The 26,019-nt window shown below is 36.0% G+C and overlaps 2 protein-coding genes and 1 long non-coding RNA gene across 3 annotated transcripts; 1 reads left to right on the forward strand and 2 right to left on the reverse strand.

The window, feature by feature from the left end:
* Nucleotides 1–9,313: 9,313 nt before the first annotated feature.
* On the reverse strand, nt 9,314–11,847 carry LOC148691353 (uncharacterized). Its single transcript, XR_015955961.1, has 4 exons — nt 11,151–11,847; nt 10,760–10,967; nt 10,614–10,681; nt 9,314–9,936 (listed from the first exon to the last, which is right to left on the reverse strand). It is a non-coding gene; the product is annotated as an uncharacterized LOC148691353 (long non-coding RNA).
* Nucleotides 11,848–12,565: 718 nt separating this feature from the next.
* LOC137713548 (Mitochondrial glycoprotein family protein) lies at nt 12,566–15,413 on the reverse strand. Its single transcript, XM_068452859.2, has 3 exons — nt 15,276–15,413; nt 14,608–14,954; nt 12,566–12,939 (listed from the first exon to the last, which is right to left on the reverse strand). The coding sequence occupies exons 1-3, from the start codon at nt 15,387–15,389 to the stop codon at nt 12,753–12,755; spliced, it is 648 nt and encodes a 215-aa protein (XP_068308960.2). The 5' UTR covers nt 15,390–15,413; the 3' UTR covers nt 12,566–12,752.
* Nucleotides 15,414–15,573: 160 nt separating this feature from the next.
* On the forward strand, nt 15,574–25,101 carry LOC137713547 (nuclear pore complex protein NUP93A). The gene is made up of 15 exons (XM_068452858.2): nt 15,574–15,714; nt 17,067–17,158; nt 17,352–17,418; nt 17,948–18,007; nt 18,916–19,005; nt 19,376–19,645; nt 19,972–20,067; nt 20,189–20,323; nt 20,611–20,664; nt 20,773–20,856; nt 21,587–21,673; nt 21,744–22,646; nt 23,100–23,281; nt 24,113–24,404; nt 24,659–25,101. Exons 1-15 carry the CDS (start codon nt 15,613–15,615, stop codon nt 24,734–24,736), a joined length of 2,592 nt encoding a protein of 863 aa, XP_068308959.2. The 5' UTR covers nt 15,574–15,612; the 3' UTR covers nt 24,737–25,101.
* Nucleotides 25,102–26,019: the final 918 nt, after the last annotated feature.

A 26,019-nucleotide genomic window follows, 5' to 3' on the forward strand; every position in this document is an offset into this window, starting at 1 on the left:
TGTTTGAGAAGTAAAATGGGGTGTGTGGAATGGATATCACACCCATTGGTACCACATTTGTCTTAATAGTGAAGTGTCTTAATTTAGCAAAAATGAAAGGAGAAAACCTTGGTTATGATAATTAGAGCAGTTTAGATGGAACAAATTTATTATCACGTGGTATTTAAATTTAATATTACATTGTCATGTGAAAAAAAAAAAAAAAAAGAGGTATACATAATAATTTATTAGTGGCAAAGAATGTCAATTGGCGGTAACCCATTCTGTGTAATCGATGATACATCGTTAGAAATATTATGGGAACTTAACTTAATGTCCTGCCAATTTGTTACTAGTGATTCAGTGATGTTGGACAAACTCTTAACTTAAGTGAGTACGTATTGCAATATGAATTAGTGAGGGAAATTGTCTAGATGGGAGAGATGACACACCCCGACCCGGAATGTCCACTAGGACCCTGAATCGAGCTGTACTGGCCGACACCTGGAAGGTGACGAAGCCATAAAGTGTGATAATGTATAAAATGTGAATAAATTAAAACCTAAAAGTGCTTAAGTACACGAGTGCGCTATGAGCAGACCTGGACCCATTTCACGTGTGATACAGAGCATAAGTATAATACAATAAGGTAAGATAATGATTATACCATTATAAGAAGACATCTGTACTGAAAAGTGCCACCAATTCTCGTCGATACGGAACTCTGCTCCTAGAACCTAGAGGGGTGCAAAAATAGAAAATGTGAGTGAGCGAAACAGAACTTTTCAAATCAATTTCAATTACCAAAAGCAGTAACCCTTCACCGTAATACCTGTATAATTTCCCAGAAAATAACATGCGTGACTATAACTCAAAATCATAACCAAAATAACAGTCTCACAATTATGCCGTGTCAAATATCTCAATGAAATGGCATAAGTAATCCAGTTAAAATATAACAATGCCAAAGTATCACAATGAAATGGTATGTCAGTCGGATCCATCTATTGTGGCCTGTACGGCAGAAACAATAGTTCATCAACATGCTAGCCAATAGCTCATCAACATGCTAGTAAATAGCTCAATAATATGCTAGCCAATAACTCATCAACATACTAGCCGAAGTCACCTTACGTGACCTGTACAGTTTATCCATATCTCATCAATCATCGCTAGCACATAAGTCGAAGTCGCATATAGTGACATGTACGACTTATCCATATCTCATCAATCAATGCTAGCATATAAGTTGGGAGTCACCTATAGTGACCTATATGACTTATCCATATCTCATCAATCAATGCTAGCACATAAGTCGGGAGTCACCTATAGTGTTGTACGACTTATCCATATCACATCAATCAATGTTAGTACATAAGTCGGGAGTCACCTATAGTGACATGTACCACTTATCCATATCTCATCAATCACTGCTAGCACATAAGTCGGGAGTCACCTATAGTGACCTGTACGACTTATCCATAGCTCATCAAACATCCCTGCACATGAGTCAAAACCACCTCTAGTGGTCTGTACGACAAGACTGGGTGTAAATAAATATGCTCAAGTGCTACGATCACGTGAAGACTGTGCGAATAATAACAGGTCACTTACGAGTCGAAACCACCTATAGTGGTATGTACGACAAGCATGTGCACCAACCTTGAGTCCAAGGTAAGCGTAAGGTGCGGAAGATGAACATCACGTGAAGGATTGTGTCCTGGCCACGGGCGGGAACATTAACTAAGGGGTGCAAGTTTATGAGCTCTCAATGCATCTCAATATAGCATGTACAACTCATGGGTAACCAGTACGACAAGGTCGAAGTTGCCTAAAACATAAATGTAGTCATGCCATAACTCCATCATTTCAACTAATACCATAAACTTACCTGAACTTACCTGTGTGTCCTGCGTTCACCTTTGCGCTTCAAAGCATTCACAATAATTATGTGTAGATAATATACATATGAATGTACCATGATGCAATCTAATACTTAACCATAACATAGTGTTCCCAAATATATATATACACACACACACAACATGGCGTGAAATGCATAATCTATAATGCCCCACTTCCAAACTATTTATTTTCAAGAATGATTATCAGTAATAAGCCCAACTAGATACTAGTTTAATTAACTATCATTACTTACGTTTCCTTACATATTTTTCTTGATTCTTCACACATTGATTTATGACCAACATTTAACCACCAAATCATAAAGTTAAATCTCATATTTTCCACCAATGTCCCTCACATTGCTCAATTCTCCAAATAAGGCTATTGTCTCAATTATTTAGTCTCATTTATTTTATGGCTGTATGTAACGTCTCGTTAGATTACCTACGTACCCTAAACAGGAATCAAGCCATTCGTAGTTTGTACTTGTCATCTAGGTGCTTATCGTTCAGGACGCGCTTATCATGTGTGTATATGTATATACATATAAACACACGATAGAAGGGAAAAAACCCACTCACCTGTAGTCTACGCTATGGTTCTCTAGTATGCACCTTTAGGCGTCCTGAACGATAAGCGCCTAGAACAATTATCAAATCACATCTCAGAACTTTTATCAATAGAACACGTAATTCACGTAAAACACACCCTCAAGGACATTCTAAAACAATTTGAGGCCTATTGACCACTATCGACGGTAGGGTCTACAACCATATAACTCGATCCGGAAGATCTGCATATCAGATTTCCAATCCGCAACTTCCAAAGATCCAGATTATGCTTCTAGAATAACATACTAAAATTTCATTACGATCCAACGGTCGGATCTCGCCAATTGCCCAAACCAAGTGGCGGTTATCATTTATTTTACGAATTTACAAATCCAATTCGGAAATATCTGTACATCAGATTCCTAATCCGTAAGTTTCTAATATCCTCAAATATTACATACTATAATGTATTAAATTTTGATGACGATTCAACGGTCAGATCGTCAATTCATGCAAGGAGCTCGTGGTGGCCAACTAGGTGATCAACTACGAATTTTCATTAAAACATTAAAATTTCACTAAGCGAATGACAAATATGGAATCGGATCGTCAAAATTAGCCTAAGATGGTCATGTGGGGTCTCGGCCCACGCGCTACCACATGCGCCACCAGCCACGATTCGTAGGAAAAATTTAACTATCTCCAAAAATTCTCAAATTTCACAGAAATGAAGATCTCAATTAGAGGAACAACTTTTATACCTGCCACGAAGTCCAAAAGTGGACGGAAGATGGTCAATTTTGCCCACGAAGCCGGCGGGTGCCTAAAGCTTCCCGGTGTCGATTCGTAGTCTATGGTGGTCCAACGGGGTCAAGGTTGGTTGGGTTTTGCTCCTGGGATGATGGGCTACAAAGCCCAAATGGTGGCATCGGCCATCGTTTTGCCGATTTGCCGAAAAATAAAAAAGGGTAGCTGGAGCACCGTGAGAACCGTTAACTTTCGTGGCCTCAAACCGCCACATACAGAGGTTAATCAAGGTGGTTCTTGGGTGTATTTTGTAGAGGGGAATACTAGCTTCAAGATGACGGTGGTGGCGTCGAAAAACTCCATCGGAGTTGGCCGAAATCGGCCTTGGAAGTTGGGTGGTCGCGGTGGTGGCGTGCACGGGAAAGCTAGGAGATTTCTCCCTTTTTTTATTTATTTATTTTGTTTTCTTCTTCTTCTTTTTCTTCTCTCCACATTTCTGATTGGTCAACCCTTCTTTTATTTTGATTGGTCCCTTTTCTTCCCTTAAAAACCGATTGACTTCCTTCCCACAAAATGGGAGCTCAAATTATTTAACTAACTTTAAATAATAAATTTCAAACGTCTGTAACTATACCGTTATAATCTGGACTCGCAAACGGTTTTCGTCTATGCATTCATGTCAACGAGTACTACAAGGATATGCTAAAAGAATAAGTCCCACATCTCTCAAACCGACGGTCAACGGAAGTCAAAGTCCTTACCTCTAGGGCATTTTCATAAATTCACGCTTTTAAATTAATAAAAACGTAAAATTAGAGACGGATTGTCACAAGAGAAGAACTTGAAGAATTTTGTGTGTCATATTCTTGATGTCTTGTTTCTTTTTATTCTACTAAAATTCCTCCTGTCCTTCTCTCCCCTCTAAAGATTTCCGTCACCAAATTCCTACTACAAGTAATACAGCTAGGAATACATTTCCCTCTGGACAATTTCCCTCGGAACAACAATTTCTTTTTAGACGATCTCTCTCACTAAATTCCTTAACTCTATGTTTGGATGAAGAAATTTAAGAAAGAAATTTTAAAATGACAGAAATTGAAATGATGAGATTTATTTTCTAGAATTTGTGAATTTTCTTGTTTAGTTAATCTAAAAGAACAATGGAAATGAATACAAAAATTGTTATTTTTAAGCCCTTAATCATAGAAATTGGGAAATGATACATATTTACATAGAATTTAAATTTGGGAATTAGAGGTCCCAAATTCCAAGTTTTTTTTTTTCATATAAAAATTCTAAACTTCTAAGTTTATGAATCGAAACAAAGGAATTGGTGCATGTCAATTATAAATTCTTATTTTTAGCCAAATTCCAAGATTATTTCTCTTATCCAAACATAGTGTAAGGGAGAAAGAAATCCTTGTTCTCCAAGTAATACATTTACAGCTAGGAAACTATTTAAAATATATTGTAGAATCTTACACATAATTTACTAGAGTATTTACACACTCAAATAGAAGTATTGTAGTCCTAATTTTTATAATTAGATATTCAGTGCATTAATATTTCTAGTCAATCACATATTGCCGTTTGAAAAAAATATTAAAATGTATAAATATCACCGTTATCAATAAACTTATTTCCTAACTTACAGCATCTCCACATCATTGTGAAATCCTAAGTATATGGACGAAGCGCTTCCAACAAATAGAAAGGAGCTTCCATGAATTTAGGGTGTCGCAGAAAATCATATGCATTTCATCAAATTTAGGGAAATACATAAGGTTTGGACCACTTTTAAGTGCTGATTGGAAATTGAAAAAAGAGAGACATCTAGTCTCTAACTAATTCATGTACGTATATCGGATGCATTATGGGACCAAGATGGTACCAGGACCACTCGGAGTCCATGAAATAAGCATGTAAATGCATTATGGGACCAAGATGGTACCAGGACCACTCGGAGTCCATGAAATAAGCATGTAAATGTTTTCAGGATGCTCCAAATGTTTGTTTGATACCCTTTGTGCCCATTAAGTGTTTGAGGTAATGCATGCTAGCATATCTCAGTGGCACTCAACAGGTTGTGTCATTAACACTCGACAATGTTTTCGATAGTACTCATCAGATTGTTTCGGCAAATGTCGATACCATTGACTGTGCGCAATATAATTCGATTCACAACAATGAGCCCACCAAGTGGTCAATGAAATACAATAAATTGAAATTTTTTGCGAGCTTCACGCTATATTTTTATCTAAAAAACTTGGACTTTTAACATTGGGACCTTCCAAAATTCCAATCATGAATCTGCCACTGTACGTATATACATGCTGTCCTTGAAAACATGCATGAAAAGCTAGAAATATTTTAGCTTCAACAACAAGGTGTCGATATAAACAAGTTACTATGTACCGTTATCCCATAAAGCTTTAAAGAAATATTTTACTTCATTTAAAATTTTTATTTGTAACGTTGCACATTTTAGACTTAAGACAAACCTACTTGTAGCAAGCTGGTGTGTATATTGCACCGGACTATCTCGGACTAGATTAGCTCTAAGGACTAAATTGGACTTGCTTAGAATAGCCAATGATAGAAATGAACAATACCAGAAGCTTTTCATTAACACTGACTATTTCTAAGGACTAAAGTCCATCCTATTTTGTACATCAACAAAGTTTGTGTCATGTCATATTAACACTGACTATTTTTATAACTGAACATTGATTATTCCTAGAATTGAACACGAAATATTTTTATGAAAACTAATGAAAAAGGTGTCAAAACTTTGAATTTTAACAAAAGGTCATCTAACAACTTTATTTACTGATAAGCACAAAAGAAAGAAAAAGGTAAAAGAAAAAAAACTCAACCAAAAAGGCACGTGCAAGGCGCATGCCAATCCGTGTTCAGTTTCAGAAATATTATATGTGTTCAGTTTCAGAAATAGTATAGGTATGAGTCATATTATCAATGGCTCTTGTACCAATTGTTAGCTTTATATGGTTATATTATTAAAACACAAAAGGAAGAGTTTGTTGACCTGATTGTTGTGGCAACCATGGAAGTTGACCAAGAAAGGCAACACCAAAGTCCTCTACAAATACCTAGCCAGATACAATTACTTTATGGAAAGCATTTCGTTGTGTGTTTCTAGAGTTAGCAGGGACCTTAGTATTTATACTTGCTAAGACTTTAGGGTTTTTTCCATAAAAGAATCCCAAATCCCATTAAGTCTATCAGTTAGATATCATAATCACATATAATCAATGACAAAAAGAATTCTAATATAAGATTGAGACATAGGAAATCAAATCACAATTTTTACATAATTCCAATATTACATTCCTATTTTATATTGTAAACCACTTAAAAATTGATTTATATTGGAATAAATCCAATAGTATCTTCAAGTTGTATAGCATCAATTCTATAATAAATCTTTCTCCCAAGCAATTTAAGCGAAATATTTTACTTTATTTTAAATTTTCATTTGTGACATTGCATATTTTCCAGACTTTTTGACAATTATAAATATGTGGAGGCAACTTTCTTAAAGGAAATTGTTATTAGCACATTAAAAATCGCATTCTACACTCCTCACAAGTATATTTTTCTTTCTAATTATAGAAAGTTTGGAGTGCAAAGTGAGATTTTTGGAGTGTTAATAACAATTCCCTTCTTAAAACGAGATGTAAAAACCTTATAACTTATTACAATATGGAGTTTATTCCAATATATAATTGGTCCAAGTGCAGACGAAATTTTTTATCACTAAACAAAGGTTATCCTTTAATAGAGTATCACTATAAAACATTATGTTGTAATTTTGTTAATCAAATAAAGAATAATGCTAGGGAGATCCAATTTTTGAACCAAATTTGCAAACCAAATGATTTGTCATCAATAGAAAATAAGCAAGTTAATCAACATTTAAGTAATAATCCAATCATCAACCACTATATCATTTGGTTCACAAATTTAGTTTAAAATTTTGATCTTTCGAGCATTATCCTTAAGTAAATGTACAATGAGAGATCATAATAGGAAGAACAAAAGAGAAGACCAAGCCCCTTACAACATTTGGTAACAATCAACCAAACAGAAATAGTCCAATTTGCAGCAAGCTATAATAGAATTGGCAATCCAGACATTCAATAGAACAAAGTCCAGCGTTTTTTAGACCATCTTGACTTGAGGGGTGACATTTGGAAGGCAAGCGCTACTGCTAACATTTTGTAATTCTTGTCCCTCCATATGTAATCCACAAAAGTTCTGGTAAAGCCGCAATATTTTTTTCCCCTTACACGCATTTGTTTAAACATGTATTTTATTTTCGTTTAATTTAATAACGGAAAATAAAAGAAAGATGTGTGAAAATCAAATCTCTTTTTTTCAACAATAAGATACACAACCAAGGTGGAGAATTACATTTCCGAATAAAAAAACTAATATACAAAATAACTCGCTTCATGAAACAAAAATGTTAAGAAAATGATGTTTTAAACCAATCATACAACGTTTAGTTAATTGGAATTTACTGAGGACAACCCATCATACCGCACTTACCAGAACTTTTGACTAGATTATTTATTTTATTCCCATGTCATATCCAATTTATGTCGTATTGCTTCAGTGCACTCTCTCATTTAAACATTCAAGACTGGAGAGTTATGAACCTATTTATTTGTTTAAGATGTGGTACCAACGTAACCAACCCCTGTCAATTTCGTGCATGACTAATGCCCAGTTGACTGACAATATTAATACCTTAAGCAAATGCATTGTTAATTGTTTGTAAAGATATAGTGAAATTAGAAATTCATTTAGAGATCTCGTGTAAAGATTGCATTTGGGGTGATTTTTTGACATACCGGATCAGAAACAAGATTTTCAATATTCGTTCTACAAATTACAGATTGGATCGGAAAGAAGAGAGAGTGAACATAAGATCTTGGAAGTGAAAGCAACTTAAAATTTTATTTTTTTTATTTTTTATTTTTTTTATAAATATTTTATGTGCTTTCCCTTATGCACTTTCTCATCATCTTTTATCTATTTCTGTTTATCTTTCATTTTCCGTGCTAAGTCTGGTAGCACAGGTTTGTAATTAAAAACGTGGGTTAAAATGATTGATTGTAGGAGACCTTGAGTTCAACACTAAACTTGTGGGACGCACCCTACCCATAACGAGCTAATTTCCTCCATCTATTTTCTCAAGTGGGACCTATATTCTAAATTCTAACATTCATGTTATCCACCAACTCTCTATGTTTTTTTTTTCTCCTCAGTGGCGAGGGAAATGTTTTTTTTCTTCTTCTTATATACATGATATTATTTACACGAGGGAGGGGATTCGGGATAAGCCACACAACATGTGTCAATCATAAGTGGTATTGAACTTGTCATTCAAGAAATTCAAATCTAATCTCCTATTAATAACTAGAGAATAATATCACTAAATTATAATACTAAATAACAAGAAAAAAGTTTTTCCTTTTAACAAACAATGTTATATATACTAAAAGGGTGGGGGAGTGAGTGGTTAAGCCTCACAATAGGTCAGCTATGATAATATGGTTTAAATTCTTTTTTAACGAGGATCAAACCTAAAACATTTCTCTTAGGTACCATTTGGTACGTGGGACGGGACGGAACAGAGTAGGACAAAGCGTTCCGTCCCACGTTTGGTACGCCTAAAACGGGTGGAACGAGCTGTTCCACGGGACGAGTTTTGGGTGAATTTTCGTTCCACCTCACCCCCTGGAACGACTCGTTCCACATCCGTGGAACACAAAATTATAACCTCTTCGTCTCCTTCTTCTTCCTCCTTGTTTCCATCTGAGGGCATCTTTGCTCCCGCTCCGTTTCGTTCCGTCCTGTCCCGTCCCATTCCGTTCTGTCTCGTCCCGTCTGCATACCAAACGATACCTTACAAGCGAACCAAAATGTTTGATATTGTATTTTTGCAAGTGATTAATTGGTTTTTGTTGATAATACCACGAAGGCCGAATGAATGAGTCCGAATAACTTCTCAAAGTCAAAACCAATGGCAAGAGGAACAAGCCCAACCAAAGAGGTCCATAAAATAGGCTCAATAGTCAACGAAAGGCTGCTAAGCCCAAAAATGCATAAGCCATAGGCCCGAGTTGCGATTGCTTGTGAATCAAACAAATTCTAACAATGGAGTGACCAAAAACTCAGAGTTGGATGATCTCCAAACAAGAGCTCATCGTATCGTCACTGTGATCATCCCTAAATCATACTAGAGTATGTGAAGCGAAGGGCAGACGCTCAAGCCCGCGAACCTTAAAGGTACCTATTTACACGTTTGATTAGAAAGACTAAAATAGACGCTAATCGCGCAAAAGGCCTACAAATAGCATTAACATTAAAAAATGAGCTAGGTAGCATTAGATGCTAAGCTCACGTTGGCACGTCAACGTGAACTAAGAATCTCATAACGTTTTAGATGAAAAAGGGGAAGGAACTCCAACCCTTTATCTACCTTCTTCCATTTCTTGCTCAGCTAGTTACTCTATCCAAGAGAGTGAATGGCCGACACCACCAGTACCACTTTTAGGTGACCCCTTTGTTTGCAAATTGCGAGGGAATTTTTTTTTTCTTATCTTTATCAATGGTGGTATGGGGACAATTTGTTTATATCCAAACTCTTAGTCCTTTGTTGATGCCAAATTACTTGAGCAAGTCCCAGCGCAAGAATTAACACATGCTTCAACTTTCTCTCCATCTGAAAAAAAAAAAAAAAACAGTAAGTCTTATGCGTACAAGTAATCATACAAATTCTCAGGAAAGAGAGAGATCGCTGATTTAGTTGACGACAATTGACTAACTATTGACCAAACAATCGCATGCATAGTTCACATTCTTAGTATGACAATATAAGCATTTTTCTGGTAGTCAAAACCTGAAAATATTAGCGCACACAGATGTAGCACAACCAAGTTTGCAGAAGTAAAGAGGCGTTTGGATGTCCTTCGTTTGTCCAGGAGGAGGAGGAGGGGGTGTTACAGGAGGACTAGGTAAGCAGGGTTTGATGCAAACTTCTGCGCAGTCGATTGGAAGGTGTGTTCTGAAAAGACATGATATGTAACAAGCCTTATAACAATCGACGAAACCTGCGTTTGCCTGAGTCCCTAGGAGCAATCCCAGCACCAAACAAACCACCACTGCAGACTTAACAAGTTTCCCCTCCATTTCTGCAATTTTACCAGACCACTAATTTGCCCGTAAGCTCTATGATAGGATTTATACATGTATGCCATGCATTTATATACATTAATGGGGGAGGATCTCTCTCCTTCTTTTTCCTCTAACTTTCTTCGAAAAATAAATATAGCCGTTATAAGTTCATTTAAATTAGAATCCAACTCGACCATGTACATGACTAATTAAAGCAAAACTTACATTCATAACTCGACCTTCGTAGCCTTGAAAAAGAAGGTGAGGATCATCTAAGTCCATAAATATCAAATCTGCAACGTCGTTAAGGGGAAATCTGAGTTTTGTAACAAAATCGGAGCATTAGCAGAAAAGGTTAGAGTTAAATCTACCTGCTGCAGATAATCTTCAGCGGTTGTTGCTTCAGATGGAAAAACTCTGCAAATGTTGTCCTTGAATGACGAATGTAGAAAATTATAAGGCAATTGTACTTCGGAGGTATACGCGCAGAAAACAAAGTATTGTTGAGATTCGGGTACACAAAGCAAGCATTGACTTCACATAAGAATATCTCAAGGCGAGCGCAGTTAAACGCTCTCTCTGTCTCATACAAGTATTGTTGAACACAGAAATGTCTTGAGATTCATGAAACACTGAAACTTATAAAATGTAGAATCCAAAGAGACTCATGAAATGATTGGTAATTTGGTATGGTTTAACAATTTTTAGCAAAATCCCAATGCGGCAGATTTCTACGGATTTAGAAAGGAAAAGGATCATTACCTTCAATGCGAAGGACTTAAGGTCACATGCAAGTTTTTCTGCATTTCGTTTCTTCCCTTGCGAGCAAGAAGCCTGTAAAACGTTTCAGCAACGAAAAGAAGGTGAACAAAAGAACATCTCAATCAACAGACATTCTTATATCTTAACTCTTAAGTCAAGGAATACCGCATAAGAAAGGAAGATGAACAGACGTACTATTTAGAATCAATAGCTGGCCAACCATTTTCTTGGAAACCAAACAAAGCATCAATGAAAGGTGAAGAAACAAACTGTAAGGGTACTACAAATGCTGTCATATTTTTCATATATCTGGATTTCTCAGAAAATAAATAGGAAGTGGATAGATTTACACCTCAAGTAAATAGTCATTCTTACAACTTGAACCAAAGAATATCAAATACAAAAGGAAAGGACACCAAATCTAGGGTTTTGTTTCAAAAACTTATCCAACCTGTTTTCAAAGCGCTAAGACAATTGCCATGCACCAATATCTTTATTTGGATTCATGAACATAGAAACTTACAACTTCCGTGTGAGAACCTTCTTCTGAAGCCAAAGGAAAGAAAAAAAAAAAAAACCGGCGAAAGACTGAGATCTCAATTTGATACAACGATTCCCTTTAAAGTAAAGTTAGCCAACATTCTGGAATTTAAGAAGGAGAAAAGGCAGTCAGAAAAGAGAAACTCAACCAAAAATTCCCTTTAAAGTACTTCTGAGACAACTTCCATTACAATTTCTTGGCCTCTTTTCTTTGCTTTCAACTGTTGTTTTGTTTTTGCATTTGTGTCCATCACTAAGAGCTTGTTTGGCAAGTGTTTTTAAATGACTGAAAGACTTTTAGAACCAAATCTTAGTAAAAACGCAAGTTAATTCTAGAAAATCACTTGAACTGATGCTTTTAGAAGGAAGCACTTCAAGTGATTTTGTAACGCAAAAATATTATCTTTAAAAGCACTTGCCAAACAAGCCCTAGGTCTACATGTTTAGACCAAATAGCCTGACTAATGTTTCTGACTGGACAATGTGATGCTCATTGCCCACATTGTGACATTGTTTAAGGGGTACTTTGAATAGCAGTTAAACGTTTAGACATGTCAAGATTTTTAGCCCCTTCTTTATTTACTTGTAGAATTTTAACCACTCGACAAGCATCCGAGCACTAGCTTGAAGGGGATTTGGACATAGTTTAAGGGATCTCGAACCAAACACCTCTCGAAGATAATTCAGGCATTGTTCAAGGCTTCTCGAGAGGGCTCGAGCAAAACCTACTTTGGCTGCCAAATCCTGACTCATCAATTTGGAAACCAATGATTGAATCCACGGTGGCAGATTGATTTCCAAAATTGAGTTGGGAAAAAGAATCAACCTTATACCGTACAATACCATTCCTAAATGCTAAAAGAATAAGCCAGAAATTGAGAATACTCGACCATAAATCTGATTTAAATTGGAAAAACTGCTTGCTTAATCCACCTTGGTGAAGAACTTCCAAGGCTTTACCTTCATCATGATTTACATAAAAACTAAACTAATTACTACTGAACGTACGAATCCATCAATAGGAGCTACATGGTTGGAACTGTGAATAACTAAACCCCTGCGCTACTGGATTCCGCCACTGTCTGGTTTCGGTTTTGCAACATGAGATTCAAGTATGTGCAGCCAGTTAATGTATTGACCGTGCTCTTTTTTGTGCAGGTGGTGGAGGAGGAAGTTAGTCAGGCTTTCTCCAATGCCTTTGGATTGTAGATATTCCTTGAGGGCATCTTGTAACTGATCATCCAAAGAACTGCCATAGATACTCAGATTAGAGTACGAAAATAAATACAGACGAACCAAATTCATATTACATTACATCTACAAATTAAGATGCATAATAATATTCAGAAAGCATCTGATGTAGCAAAATTACCACAAATTAAGCTTGCAAAATATAAGCGAGATTAAATTAAAAGAGCAATGCAAGATGGGTAAGCAAGCTAAAATAGAGGCCAGTCTTTTGGTACAGCCACAGAACGGAATACGACAAAAATAGAAAACCCACAGAAATCCAACTAAGATGCTTTCAAATTTTGTGGGATTTCCCTACCCCTGCTATACTAGACCATTTTTCCGTCCGATAATCCTTGAGGTGCTGCTGGCTGCGCAACTCCACAAACAAAAAGTTAATGAATAAACTATGGAATTTCTTTCCTTAAATGCACCAAAACTTCATCAACTTTGGTGAATTCTTTGAAGTGGCAGTAGCACTGTCGCATTAGGAGCATGATCATGAATACACCATACATGATCAGCTTAGGTAGAGCTCCATGTTCACTAACTTGTGTTTCTTCAAGTAGTGGGACCAAATATTGCAGCTTCTGCAGAGGAGCAACCTCTTGGTAGAGATATTGACCGATTTATTGTAGGCAAACCCAGCATGAGGAAGAACGGTGCTTTTTTTATTGGATTGTTTTGGATGATTAAAATTATACTCATTTAAAGGGCTAGGATCTATTTTATTAGGACTATAGTTCTGCTAGACTCTTAACTTCTTATATTTGGCTTTCTAGTTTTGTTTTTTGAGAAGATCAGGTGTTTGTTCCACGAGCAACTAAGATAGGTTTTTCACTTTGTTTTCCTTTAAAAAAAATTGGCTTCAAAGGATTCTCCTCATTGCGCTCCGCATTGTGCTCCCAACCACCTCAGAATCTAGCAACAGAGGACTTCCCTATTTCCTAGTTATCCTTGGAAAGTTCCTCCAAAAGATTCACTCCAACAACACTCAGGTTTCCTTTTGCTCCATAATCCAATAACTATATGGTTTTGCACTAAAAACTTTCAGTGTTCCTCCATAGTCATATACCCAATAACAGCATAAGTTAGTATTTTTTATTTGTAGCACACTTGAAGGTTTCATTACACTAATATAACATCACCAAACACCAAACGATATCCGAGTAGACAGAACTCCTACATTGGACAGCAGCCTTTCTCAGAGAATAATAAGAATTTCATGTAATGACGTCATGCATGGCGAAAATTGCTATTCAATTACATCCGTTTTGATCATTCTAAAGTACATAAACTATTTTTCTAAGGGAAAAAAAAATATATGAACAACATAACCTGCTCAGGGAAGAAAAAAGCGGGAAAGGACTATAGAATCTAAGGCCCAATGTGTTGATTCATCATCGTTGTTTAATTAGATTTTCAACAAGGACACTTCAAGAAAGGATTTCTTGAGTATCGAGTTGCAAAGCACAAGCGAAAAAAAAAACCTCCTGTTTAAATATTGCACACATTTATTGTTTGTGGCTGATACAGGTGCCTTTCTAGCAACTGTTTTTTTTTATTTTCTTTTTTCCGTTTATTTGTTTATGTTCTTTTCAGCCGAAGTCTCAAAATTAATGATCATAACAATAACAGAAATTTTATGTTCATCAGGTGTAAAATTAATAGGGAACAGCTGACGAACCTGAATGCGGGGCCTCTGTAGACAGAAGGGCCAAGACCAGCTGATGGTTGAAGAATATGGGCATTATGGATGTTGAATACGGACCCAGAACCGATAATCTCGAAAACACTGCAATCGAACTGCAGCATTGAGCTCAAACCAGGCTTCTTCACACATACCTTCATCAAAGCTTCCCCTGGATACTCGCTGTATTTTTCAACAGCGCCTTCCTCAGAGTAAAAGGGACCCAACAAAGCAGAAACAGCAACCTCCTCACCGCTCTCAAATTTCCTCCTCAAAACCACATCTTGGGACCGTGGTGAATCCCACTCCACCACAAAATCACCCAACGAAGAGCTTCCTCTTTCCTGCATCAATGATTGATTCCGCGTCACCCACTAACACAAAAACTACTCGAACGAGCGAATCAGACACCCCCAACGCCCTCTCTTTTTATTACAAGCGATATTACGTAGTCTAAGTTATACTAATGAGAGGGGAAGGGTTTGAACCCGCGACGCAGTAGGGGTTAAAGAGTAATGCCTTATTCACTAGAGCAATCCACTACTTTTAAGATCGCAATTTTGCAGTTGAAAAACAAGTTCTCTCATACCCTGAATCTAATTTCTTTCAGAAACAAAAGCAGAAAAGCTAACGAAAACAACAAAAACTAGAGAGAGAGAGAGAACCTGAAAGGGATTAGAGGAAAGCTCGTATTGTATCTCGGACTGCAAAGCCCTGAGCAAGTTGCATTGTTTGAGAGCTTTGAGACCCTGCCGCGCCAGAGCCGTCGCCTTCGACATTCTCCTTCACCCACCGTCCCTCTCTTTCCTCCACGGGAGACAGTTGAACATTATATACTTGTTTAAACCCCAAAACGACACCGTGGGTTCACTCCCCCCCAAAACGACACCGTACGGTGACAAATTTCGATAGCGTTTGTCTGCAGTTTTTACAGTTGCCGCTTAAATTGCGTTAGGGCTTTGAAAAAGATCTTAAACACCTTTCCCTCTCTTGGAGAAAGCCATGGCGACGGAGCAAAACATGAGTAGCTGGACCGATCTGCTCCACTCCTCCACCAAGCTTCTCGAACAAGCGGCGCCTTCCGCTCAGTTCCCTCCGCTACAGGTTCAGCTCCTTCCGTTTCGTCTCTGTTTGCTATCTGTTTGTTTGGTTACCGAGAAAACGAAGGGAGTTTGACGACTCTGTGGGAAACTTCTACTCTTAGGGTTTCGCTAACAATTGAGGAAGTGGTTAACCCGCTTAGGCATTGTCAATCCACTGTTCAGATTTTTGCTGTATTCCTGCAATTGCAGTATTTGGTTTCCAAGAAAATTCGGGAAAAGAAAGAGAAAGTTCATTTTATTGTGTTTATTTTTCGTTATTGGGAGTTTCGAAAAATTTATATTTTGGATGGTTCAGTACTCAAATTTGAGCATACAGTTATTCTTCAGCCTGTTGCGATTATAAGGGTTCGCTGCGAATGCACTTATGTGCCATTTAATTAAGAAGAACTCAAATGAAGTTCTATTACTATATTAATAAGGTTCAAATTATTGCTGAATGCACTTATGCTGGTTGCCGATATAATGTCTAATAAGATTTCGTATCAAAACCCTATACCTGTTTCTTTTCCTTTTGTATTTGATATCTCGAGGTGTGAGAACGACTATTTAATTGAGATGTTCGGTCATCCAGTTTCTTTTTATTCTGAGAAAATCAAAATATATGTGAAAGATGATAGCATTAGCACCCCTAGTGCACTTATGGTTTTGTTCTTCACCTCTCATAATGTCATCAATGCTTTGTTTGGTATCCGAGAAAATGTAGGACAAGATACTGCATAAAAATCTTATGGTATTCATTGACAGAAGATGTAAGAATTTCTATTTGATTGAGATGTTCTTTTATTCACTTTCTTTTCATTGCTGAAGCATTTGTAAGGGGAAGAAAACTAGCAGGATATAAATACTGAGGTTCTTATCTAGTTTTATTGCTGAAAAATACTGAGAAAATTTGGGTTTTAGAATCCTTTGAAAATCACTTCTTTTTTAATTCAGCCAATTCAACAAATTTATAATGAAAATTTTAGGTAAATCGTTTCTATTTTCTGTTTATGTCATTAGGCAGCTGAAAACCCTAGGGAAAGCAATAATTGGGACTTGAACTCTTTTGAATCTTATCTTTGAGTCTCACATTGTTTGTTTTGTTAAATTAATAAAAGAATTCATTTGTCTGAGAGGACACAAAGAACCACTCATTTATGCCCAAAAACAGCGGCCATGTTCAACCCTCCCTCTCTCACTCCCCACTCTTGTTCACAATCTTAGAAAAACAAAGTATCAGGGTATGACCCTGAACACAAAATGTTAAATTTTCCCGTATATAGTATAACAATAAGACCAAAAAGAGATATACTTTCTATGGATCCAGGTATCTAGTTTTTATGGATTCTGAATTCATATATTTATCTGTTTCAGAGGAATTTAGATCAGTTAGAAACATTATCAAAGAAACTCAAGGCGAAAACTCTACGAAATGAGGCTCCTCAACAATCCGTTGCTGCCACAAGGTAGTAGAATGATTTGTCTCAAAAGATATCGTATTTCTCAGATTCACTTTATTCATGTTGATAAATCTCTTTTTTTTTTTCCCAAATCACTTTACTTATTGCAGGTAAGGTTGAGGGTATTTATCAAGTTTTGTTCTGTGCTTAATTTTTAGCTAGTATATGTGTTCAACTATATTGTATTCGTTGTTTACAGGCTTCTTGCACGTGAGGGACTAAATGCAGAGCAGCTTGCACGTGACCTTAAGTCCTTTGAATTGAAGGTAACACGACCTGTACATTCTACTTTCTGTAGAAATATGCCTCATTGCAATTTTGCTTAAAAATTGTTAACCATACAAAATCATTTGATGAATCAATTTGGTGCTACATTTTAAACTTCGTTCCATGATCTCAAGGCATTTCTGTGTTTGTAAGAGAAAGCTAATGCGTAGACTTATGTAAAAGTAGAATTAATATTGAGAAGGATCTCCTTTTATGCTAACACTAAAGATGTGAATTTTGTGTAAGGCCAATATCTTAACTTATTTTGTAAGCCATGTGTCCCTTAATTCTCAGGTCAACTTATTCAAGGAGTTCTTAGTTCCAATGTAACTGTACTTGCTTTGAGTTATTTTCTTAGGTGAAGTCAATGGCTGCTTAGAACTCCTGCTACATGTTCACTTCTTTTTTCTGGGCTTATACCTCCAAAGAATAATTGTATCACAATTTTTTAGATTCTAAACTACTTTTACTCATTCCTCACCATGTTTACTAATTTGTTTCGGTGGTTTTCCTTTTCCTCATTCAAAGACAACATTTGAAGATGTTTTTCCGTCTGAAGCAACAAATGTTGAAGAGTATCTGCAGCAGGTAGATTTAACTCTATAACTTTTTACTAATGATCTGATTAGATTACTGTATGTTACTTTCGCTAATGTAACATTGGGTCCTCCTCCCTGATCTTCTGAAAGATGGTTTTACTTGATACACGCTTTAAATTTTGGGGGATAACATGATGGAACTAATGTATTAGACATTGGAAACATGCATTTATTTAGCAAGATTTTCGTTAAGGAAATTTGGCTTTTAATGTCAGTATTACAAGATGGACCTGCAACATATAGAACTATTGATAATGTTTGTCGCTTGTTAATTATTGTTTTGCGTCCTTGCATATTGACTGGATATGACATCTTGCTCAGGTTTTGTTATTAAATTAGTAATGAACTATAGATAAACTGAATGTTGGATCATTTAGCTGAGTTTTATATTTTATCTAATTATGTTTTCATTCTTTAAAGTAAAATTGTATGTACATTTGTTTTATTTACTTTCCAAGAAGACATGCTTGTGTTTCGTTTTTGAATATTTGTCTTTGGGATACATTATATTTCCCTCCCCCTATAATTGAGACAAATTTATGTTTTATTATTTTTCGTTTTCTTAATTTCTTTCTTTAAGGCATTGTCTTTGGGTATGCTAATTTTCTTTTTTTATGGCTAAATACATGAGTTTCTATTTATTTATTGTGCTGTCCAAGTGCAGCTCGAATTTGATCAATAATTTTCATTCTTTTGGGTACTGTATAATGCTGTTAGAGACGTGTGTTTAATTTTAATTGGTGTATGAGCAAGATCTATATAATATGGTCGCACCAGTTTGTTTTCTTTTCATGCCTTAATATGGTTTATTTCACTTTTCTGAGGCGTACTTGTTCTGATTTCCAGAGATTGATAGTGGTTCCTTAACCATAGTGTATACAATTTTTTCCTCATTAGGTCCAACAAATGGCAATGGTCTCGGCTCTTCAAGAAGCTCAGAAGGATAACCTTAGAAGTTTTAATGATTACATGTTAAAAGTTTTGGAGGTTAGTGTACTCCAATGGATTTTTGCGATATCATATTTACTGGGTTTCCCTTGTTTAAAATTTTACTAGTTTTTATTTATTTATTTTTATGTATGGCCGCTCTCATGCCTGTTTATGCTCTGATATCCTTGGAGGAGCATGTTAGATTCCCTCTTTCTGTTGGTTTTTAACTTTTTAGTTATTGTTCGACGAAATAATGAATGATTGCAAGCTGCTTCAGTTTAAAGATCCTGTTGCCTTAGTTTTGACAAAAAATAGTTACTTATAGAGAAGGAAAGGAATTGGCATGAAAGTGTTTTAAACAGTCGGATGATCGTTTATGCTCGTTCTGTGTTCAGAGTTGGTAATAGCAGAATTTGATATTTGTCAGGAGGATTGGCAAAAGGAAAAACGTGATCTCCTTCAAAGCTTAAGCCAGATTTCGACATTACCCAGGACCAACATGACTTATACTAGTAGCGGTGGTAGTCATTCTGGTAAAATAGCATCCATAACTTCTAGCCCTCAAGTTTCATCTTCTCCATCTAGCATGGAGCTTGTACATTTAGAAAGCAAGCCCATCCGTGACAAGAAAGCCTCTATCTATGCTGAAGTTGTAAAAAGTCTGAATAATGCAAGGCAGCATGGATTACTGTTTAAGGTAAGTTTTTATTTTTTAAGGTATAATTCTTTTTGTTTCATATTGCAAGGAATCTGAAATTATGAGCTCCAGTGAATTATTTCATGCTCCATTGTTTGATAAATGCCCAAGAGGCTGCTTTGAATTATTAAACTATAATGCAACTCAATATGCTGTCAACCTAACAGTTTTTATTATTCCGACTGCCATAGTATGCATACTTGAATGTATTCTCCCTTCAGTTTGGTGGCTTTGGCCTTTTACAAATTTTATTTGATGAGTGTGATGTTAGGGAATAATGAGATTTTCTATTAATGGTTGCTGTTAATTTATTTATTTTTCATTAGCCCGCCACAGCTTTCAATGGTGCTTATGAGAGTTTAGGCCTTGATGTAGCTGGTGGAAAATCAGTTAACATGCAGAAGATATGGCACCTTCTTCAGGTATACTTGTAGACATGTGCTCTTTTAAACTGCTTTATGTTAGCATGTGCTTTTTTTGGAGGTCTCCACAGCTACATTAGTTAATCAATGGTTGACAATCTGATTCTCATTATGTTGACAGACGTTGATGGGTGAAGATATAACCCTACCGCGTAGTGTTTCAAAAAGGATGTCATTAGTTATTGGGGCAAGGCGCCACCTAGAATGGGGGCATGAAAAATACATCATGGATACAATTCAAAGTCATCCGGTGCAGGTACTAATTTTTTTTTTTTTTTTTTTTTTTTTTTGTTTTTTGGTTTCTTTATGTTAATTGTTAAACAGATTTGTTACATGTGTTTTTCTATGTTTGGTCCCAATCCTTACATGCTATCCCTTTGGTCTTTCAACCTATCGGTTACTTTCTTGGACTTTCTAATCTATAAATTTTATCGTTTCAGTTATACTTCTGCAGCAACTTTTTTTCCTTTCCATTGTTTGTAACACATTTCACTTTTCATCATAACAATCATAATTCATGGTCACCTCTTGATCCCATTTCAGGCTGCCCTTGGAGGAGTTGTTGGAAATTTACAAAGAATTCGTGCCTTTCTTCGGGTTTGTAATCATATTTTTCTTTAAACTTTGAGATCTTGCATGTTTTTACAGGCTTTGTTATCCTTTAGGATCTTCATCTTGCAATTCAGTATTTGTTTGTTTCTGCAGATTCGTTTAAGAGATTATGGAGTTCTAGATTTTGATGCAGGCGATGCTCGTCGGCAGCCTCCTGTTGATACCACTTGGCAGCAGGTCTTCAGTTTTTATCTTTTACATTTCTTACAATTCCCTTTTTTTTTTACCTCGACCTTAATTATGAAGTCGTACTCCAATATAACTGACATAGTCAGCTTACAAGTTGTATGTACACATTTCATAAATCCCAATCATCCCTTAGATCAAATTGTAGTTATGTCATTTGATCACTTTATTGTGTGACAAAGTATCCATTGAAGAATAAGTGCATGTTGAAAATCAAATGCTTATACAGAACTTTAGCAGTATGCATTTGATTTAAATCTTATGTCAGAGTCTTCTCATTGCCCTTGTCTTCAATGCAGCAAAAATGTTAGCTATATGTATATGGGATGAAGAATCTTATAGGAATTTTTGACCTTTTGGTCCTGCTATCTTGCACTGACAGGAGTATTCATTATATCTTATAGCGGCGTCTCCTTTGTTTGTTGTTGTTTGCCTTCTATTTGTCCTTGATACTGTTAAGGTCTTTTACTATCTTTTTACCTTTCGATTGAAATAGTTGTTTTAAGAATTTGGAGAAGGCGCAAAGATTTGAATGTATCTTTGGGTCTCTTCATTCCCTGTTAGATTGTAAAAGGAATAGTGATTTGAAAGCAGAAAAAGAATCTGCAATAAAATCTTTTACTGCTTTCCTTGCTCCCTCCCGAATTTTCTTTTTTGTGAAATATTCATTGTTCTTTTTATCCAAAGAAGCTGATTTTCACAAAATTTTATTATGTGGCAGATCTACTTTTGCTTGAGAACTGGGTATTACGATGAAGCAAGATCTGTTGCTCTGTCATCTCGTGCTTCACACCAGTTTGCTCCTCTGGTAAAGATTTTTGCATATGCATATAATTTTATAGCAAATGCAGCCTTAGTCATACTTCATTTTTCTACAGCTTACGGAGTGGATTAATACTGGGGGTATGGTGCCTGCGGCCATTGCAGCTTCTGCTTCAGAAGAATGTGAAAAAATGTTAAGAATGGTTGATCGTGTGGGCCGAGCTGCATATGACAAGAAAAAGTTGTTATTATATGCTCTAGTATCTGGTTCTCGTAGGCAAATCGACCGCCTACTAAGAGATCTACCAACCCTTTTCAACAGTATAGAGGATTTCTTGTGGTTCAAATTGTCAGCTGTAAGAGATTGCCCTGGTGGAGCTGCACCCATTGTTATGAATGAGAGCTTGGTACCATACACATTGGATGATTTGCAGATTTACTTAAATAAATTTGACCCATCATATTATACAAAAAATGGAAAGGACCCCCTTGTGTACCCATATGTTTTGCTTTTAAGCATCCAGTTGATACCAGGTGTGCTATACTTGTTTAAAGAAACTGGAGATGAGGGATATAACATTGATGCTGCCCACATATCAATTGTGCTAGCAGACCATGGGGTCCTTTCTGAAGGTGCTAGTGCTGGACAGAAAATGGGTGTGATGGATGCTTACGCAGAGGCATCAAGCATAATCAGGCAGTATGGATCTGTGTATTTACGTCTTGGTAATCTATCAATGGCATTAGAATATTATGCACAAGCTGCTGCTGCGGTTGGTGGTGGGGAGTTGTCATGGTCTGGAAGAGGTAACGTTGATCAGCAAAGGCAGAGAAATTTGATGCTGAAGCAGCTCCTTACAGAGCTGTTGTTGCGGGATGGTGGGATATATTTATTACTTGGTTCAAGAGGTGCCGGAGAAGAAGGTGAATTGGGTCGATTTTTGACTGATGCAAAAGCAAGGCAACAATTTCTTCTTGAAGCTGCACACCAATGTCAAGAAGCTGGGTTGTATGAAAAGGTGATATTTCTTTCCTTCCATGCCTTTAATTTGCAAGTTTTGTACGGAGAAGTTGCAAGTAGTACTAAGCCTCCTTCCTGTTTTACTAATTTATGTTTTTATTTAAATTTCTTCCTGTTCCAGTTTAGATGCTGTTTTACTAGTTTCAAATGGAAATTAATTATTACTCGTTATTCAATTCCCTTTTTTTGTCCTTGGTGATGGGTACAACCCTTTTCCATCAGAATAGGGGCTAGTACTACTTGGGGGTGGATTCTTTTAGCCACAAATTTGGATAATTGATATTAATCTTAATTCTGCCATCTTCAAATGTTAATAATTTTTTTTTCTGGATATTAGTCTTTCCTTCTTTGATATGCTGTTTCTTTCTTATCAAAAAAAATATACTGATGCTTTTATTACTTTTGCTCTTTTCTTGATCTTGTGTTCTCCCCCTCTATTCTGTCCATCCAGTCTATAGAAATTCAGAAACGAATAGGAGCATTCTCGATGGCATTGGATACTATTAACAAGTGTCTCTCTGAAGCAATTTGTGCCCTTTCACGTGGTAGATTGGATGGTGATAGTCGAACTGCTGGCCTCATTCACTCTGGAAATGAGATCTTGGAAATGCACAAATATTTTCCTGATATAAGGTAAGGTCATTTCGATGCTCACATTTTATCTTTATCCTGAACTTCAGCTAGGTTGAATAATGTTTCTGTTTATACTGGTGCTAATTTTGCTGGATACTGGTAAAAAAAATTATTCACTTGGAGTTGGTCTGGTCTTCGCTGTTAAACTATTCACATATGTAAACCTAATTTCAATAACCATGTAAATATGAATGAAATAAGCATGTTTTCTCTGGCATACTCATATGGTATGCAGTTATTCATCAATTATTGGAAAAAATACTTTGGGCCCTTTGTTTTTTTTCAGTTATAATTAATTAATTATTTAACTAGTTTAAATTTGGAGTGTTTCTTTCCTTTAGATTGTATAACATCTTCCAGAACATGAAGGCCTCGTTTGATAGAGAGGATTGACTTGGATACGACTATTCACTATATAAAAGGTATTTTAAAGGAAGAAATGAATGAAAAATTCCTTTTTTTTGTCCAAGTTGAAGGTTACTCTTCAAGAATAGTTGTCCTTTTAATCCTACCATTTTTGTGGGTATTAGTAGAGATATTTCTTCATGAGTAACCTTCAGCATGGACAAAACAAGGAATTTGACATCCATTTCTTCCTTTAAAATGCCTAAGATATAGTGAATAGTCCTACCCAAGAAAATCCTCTCTATCAAACGAGCCCAAAGTGTATACAAGGGGTTGCGTTTATTTTGTAAAGAATATACATTTGGAAATTGTACTTTTGGATGGATTTTCAACTCATGCCGTACTTACTCTTTTCATATGATTTCTGATAATCTTTCTGTTTATGCAATTTTTCCGACTTGAGAGTCATTTGAGTGTACTGTGCAGTCCTCAAGAGAGGGAAAGTGTTTCTGAGCAGTACATTGTTTTAAGACAACTTGAGGTCGTATTGTCAATCCATAAATTGGCAATAGGAGGCCGTTATGCTGATGCTTTAAGGGAGGTTGCCAGGCTTCAATTTCTTCCATTAGTTCCTGGGACACCAGATGCTACCACCGATGTCTTCCAGAATTTATCTCCGCATGTCCAAGCCTGTGTTCCAGACCTCTTGAAGGTTGCCTTCACTTGTCTGGACAACATGGTGGATTCTGATGGATCGCTTCGTGCCTTGAGGGCTAAGGTATTCTTTCAAAAATAGTTTCGTGTTTATTGCTTTATATATATATGGTTCTCAAAAGACCTTTTTCAGATATCCTTATCCATGCCTGTTTTCCGTTTTGGTAAGATGGTTCAGTTCTCCGTTTAATGGTTAAAGTTGAGGCGTAACTTCGGATGCTCATAAAGTTGATGGATTAGAAGCTTGATTTTAGTGATATCATCTTTAGATATGTATCATTCTGTTTCATGATTAATCACGTCATTTGGTTTCTGCAGATTGCTAGCTTCATTGCAAATAATTCCAATAGGAACTGGCCTCGTGATTTGTATGAGAGAGTTGCCCGGAGCTTGTGAAGCAGATGAACCACGAGAGATGAAGATGCATGATTGTTTTACCAACTGCAGAAGACAATCTAAAGTAGCAATACTACTTCGATGACTGAGTTAATTCGATTTTAGCGGCTTCCTCTGTTTTGTATTCAACCGGGCAAGCTGAAGTGAGTTGCGATCGGATTTCTTGTGTGTAATTTGAGCACCAAAATTTACCCTCATTCCCATTTTTATAGCGAATGTGTGGAATTTTAGATCTTCTGTAATATGGTAAAGGTGTTGATATGTTTTTAGATAAAAAGTGACTTAATTTGTAGTGATCTATTTCTGCTTCATCGAAAGGATTTGAATAATTAATCCGAATTTTAATTTTAATCTACTTCGCTTCATGATTACTTTTCTCACAAGTTAAATATTATTCCCGTGGAGCATCTCTAATTGGCTCCCTAAGTGAGTCTCTAAGGGGTCATGTGATAATCATTTTGTTTTCAGTTTTTGTTTTCACTCTTTTGACAATTGAAATCTTGTTTGGTAATTATTTTTAGATTTTTAGTTTTCAAAAAAAGGAAAACTGAAAACCAAAAATTGAAAACTTCATGTTTTCAAAATTTGGTCTTTGAGTTTTCACTTTTTGTTTAAATTTTTATGTTTTGAAACCTGAAAATTCAAATAGTTATTACACAAAATATTTTATTTTCAAAAAAGTAAAAACTGAGAACCAAAAACAAAAAATTAAAAAAGGAAATAATTATCAAACAACCCTATTTGGTAAGCACAATGCATCATAAATTCAACACAAATTAGAAAAAGGGTGGACACACCTCCATTTTCTTGGTCCTGCGGATTGTGGAATTTAATGGATTTGAACGACCAAAATGGATTTTCAATGAGAATATGGTTAGCAAATTGCTTGGTAATAACACTAAAAACCAAATATAGTGTAATAAAACACAATTAGACAAAAGAAAAAAAATCTTAATTGGTTAAGAGTATTAGCTCTTGCATTTGAGGTCCCTTGTTCGAATTCCTCTTTCCAAAATATAATATAATTATCCTATCATTTGTAAAAAGAAATAATAATGAAAAGATAGAAATGAGAACTACTAAGACGAAATAAATTTGAAGAGGTTTGAGAGGAGTACCCGATTGCAACGGCACATCGAACTTCAACGATATGAACTGTCTATTTTTTTAAGTTGCATCTCATAAATCATTCTTGCAAAATATTAGTCAAATCAAAAATATTTGATGCATTTAATTGAGTTCAAAAAAATCGACCAAGACTTTATTCTAAGAAACTTTGAAAT

The sequence above is a fragment of the Pyrus communis genome, chromosome 14, assembly GCF_041283825.1.
Source record: "Pyrus communis isolate YQ-2024b chromosome 14, ASM4128382v1, whole genome shotgun sequence".
NCBI classification, from domain to species: Eukaryota; Viridiplantae; Streptophyta; class Magnoliopsida; order Rosales; family Rosaceae; genus Pyrus; species Pyrus communis.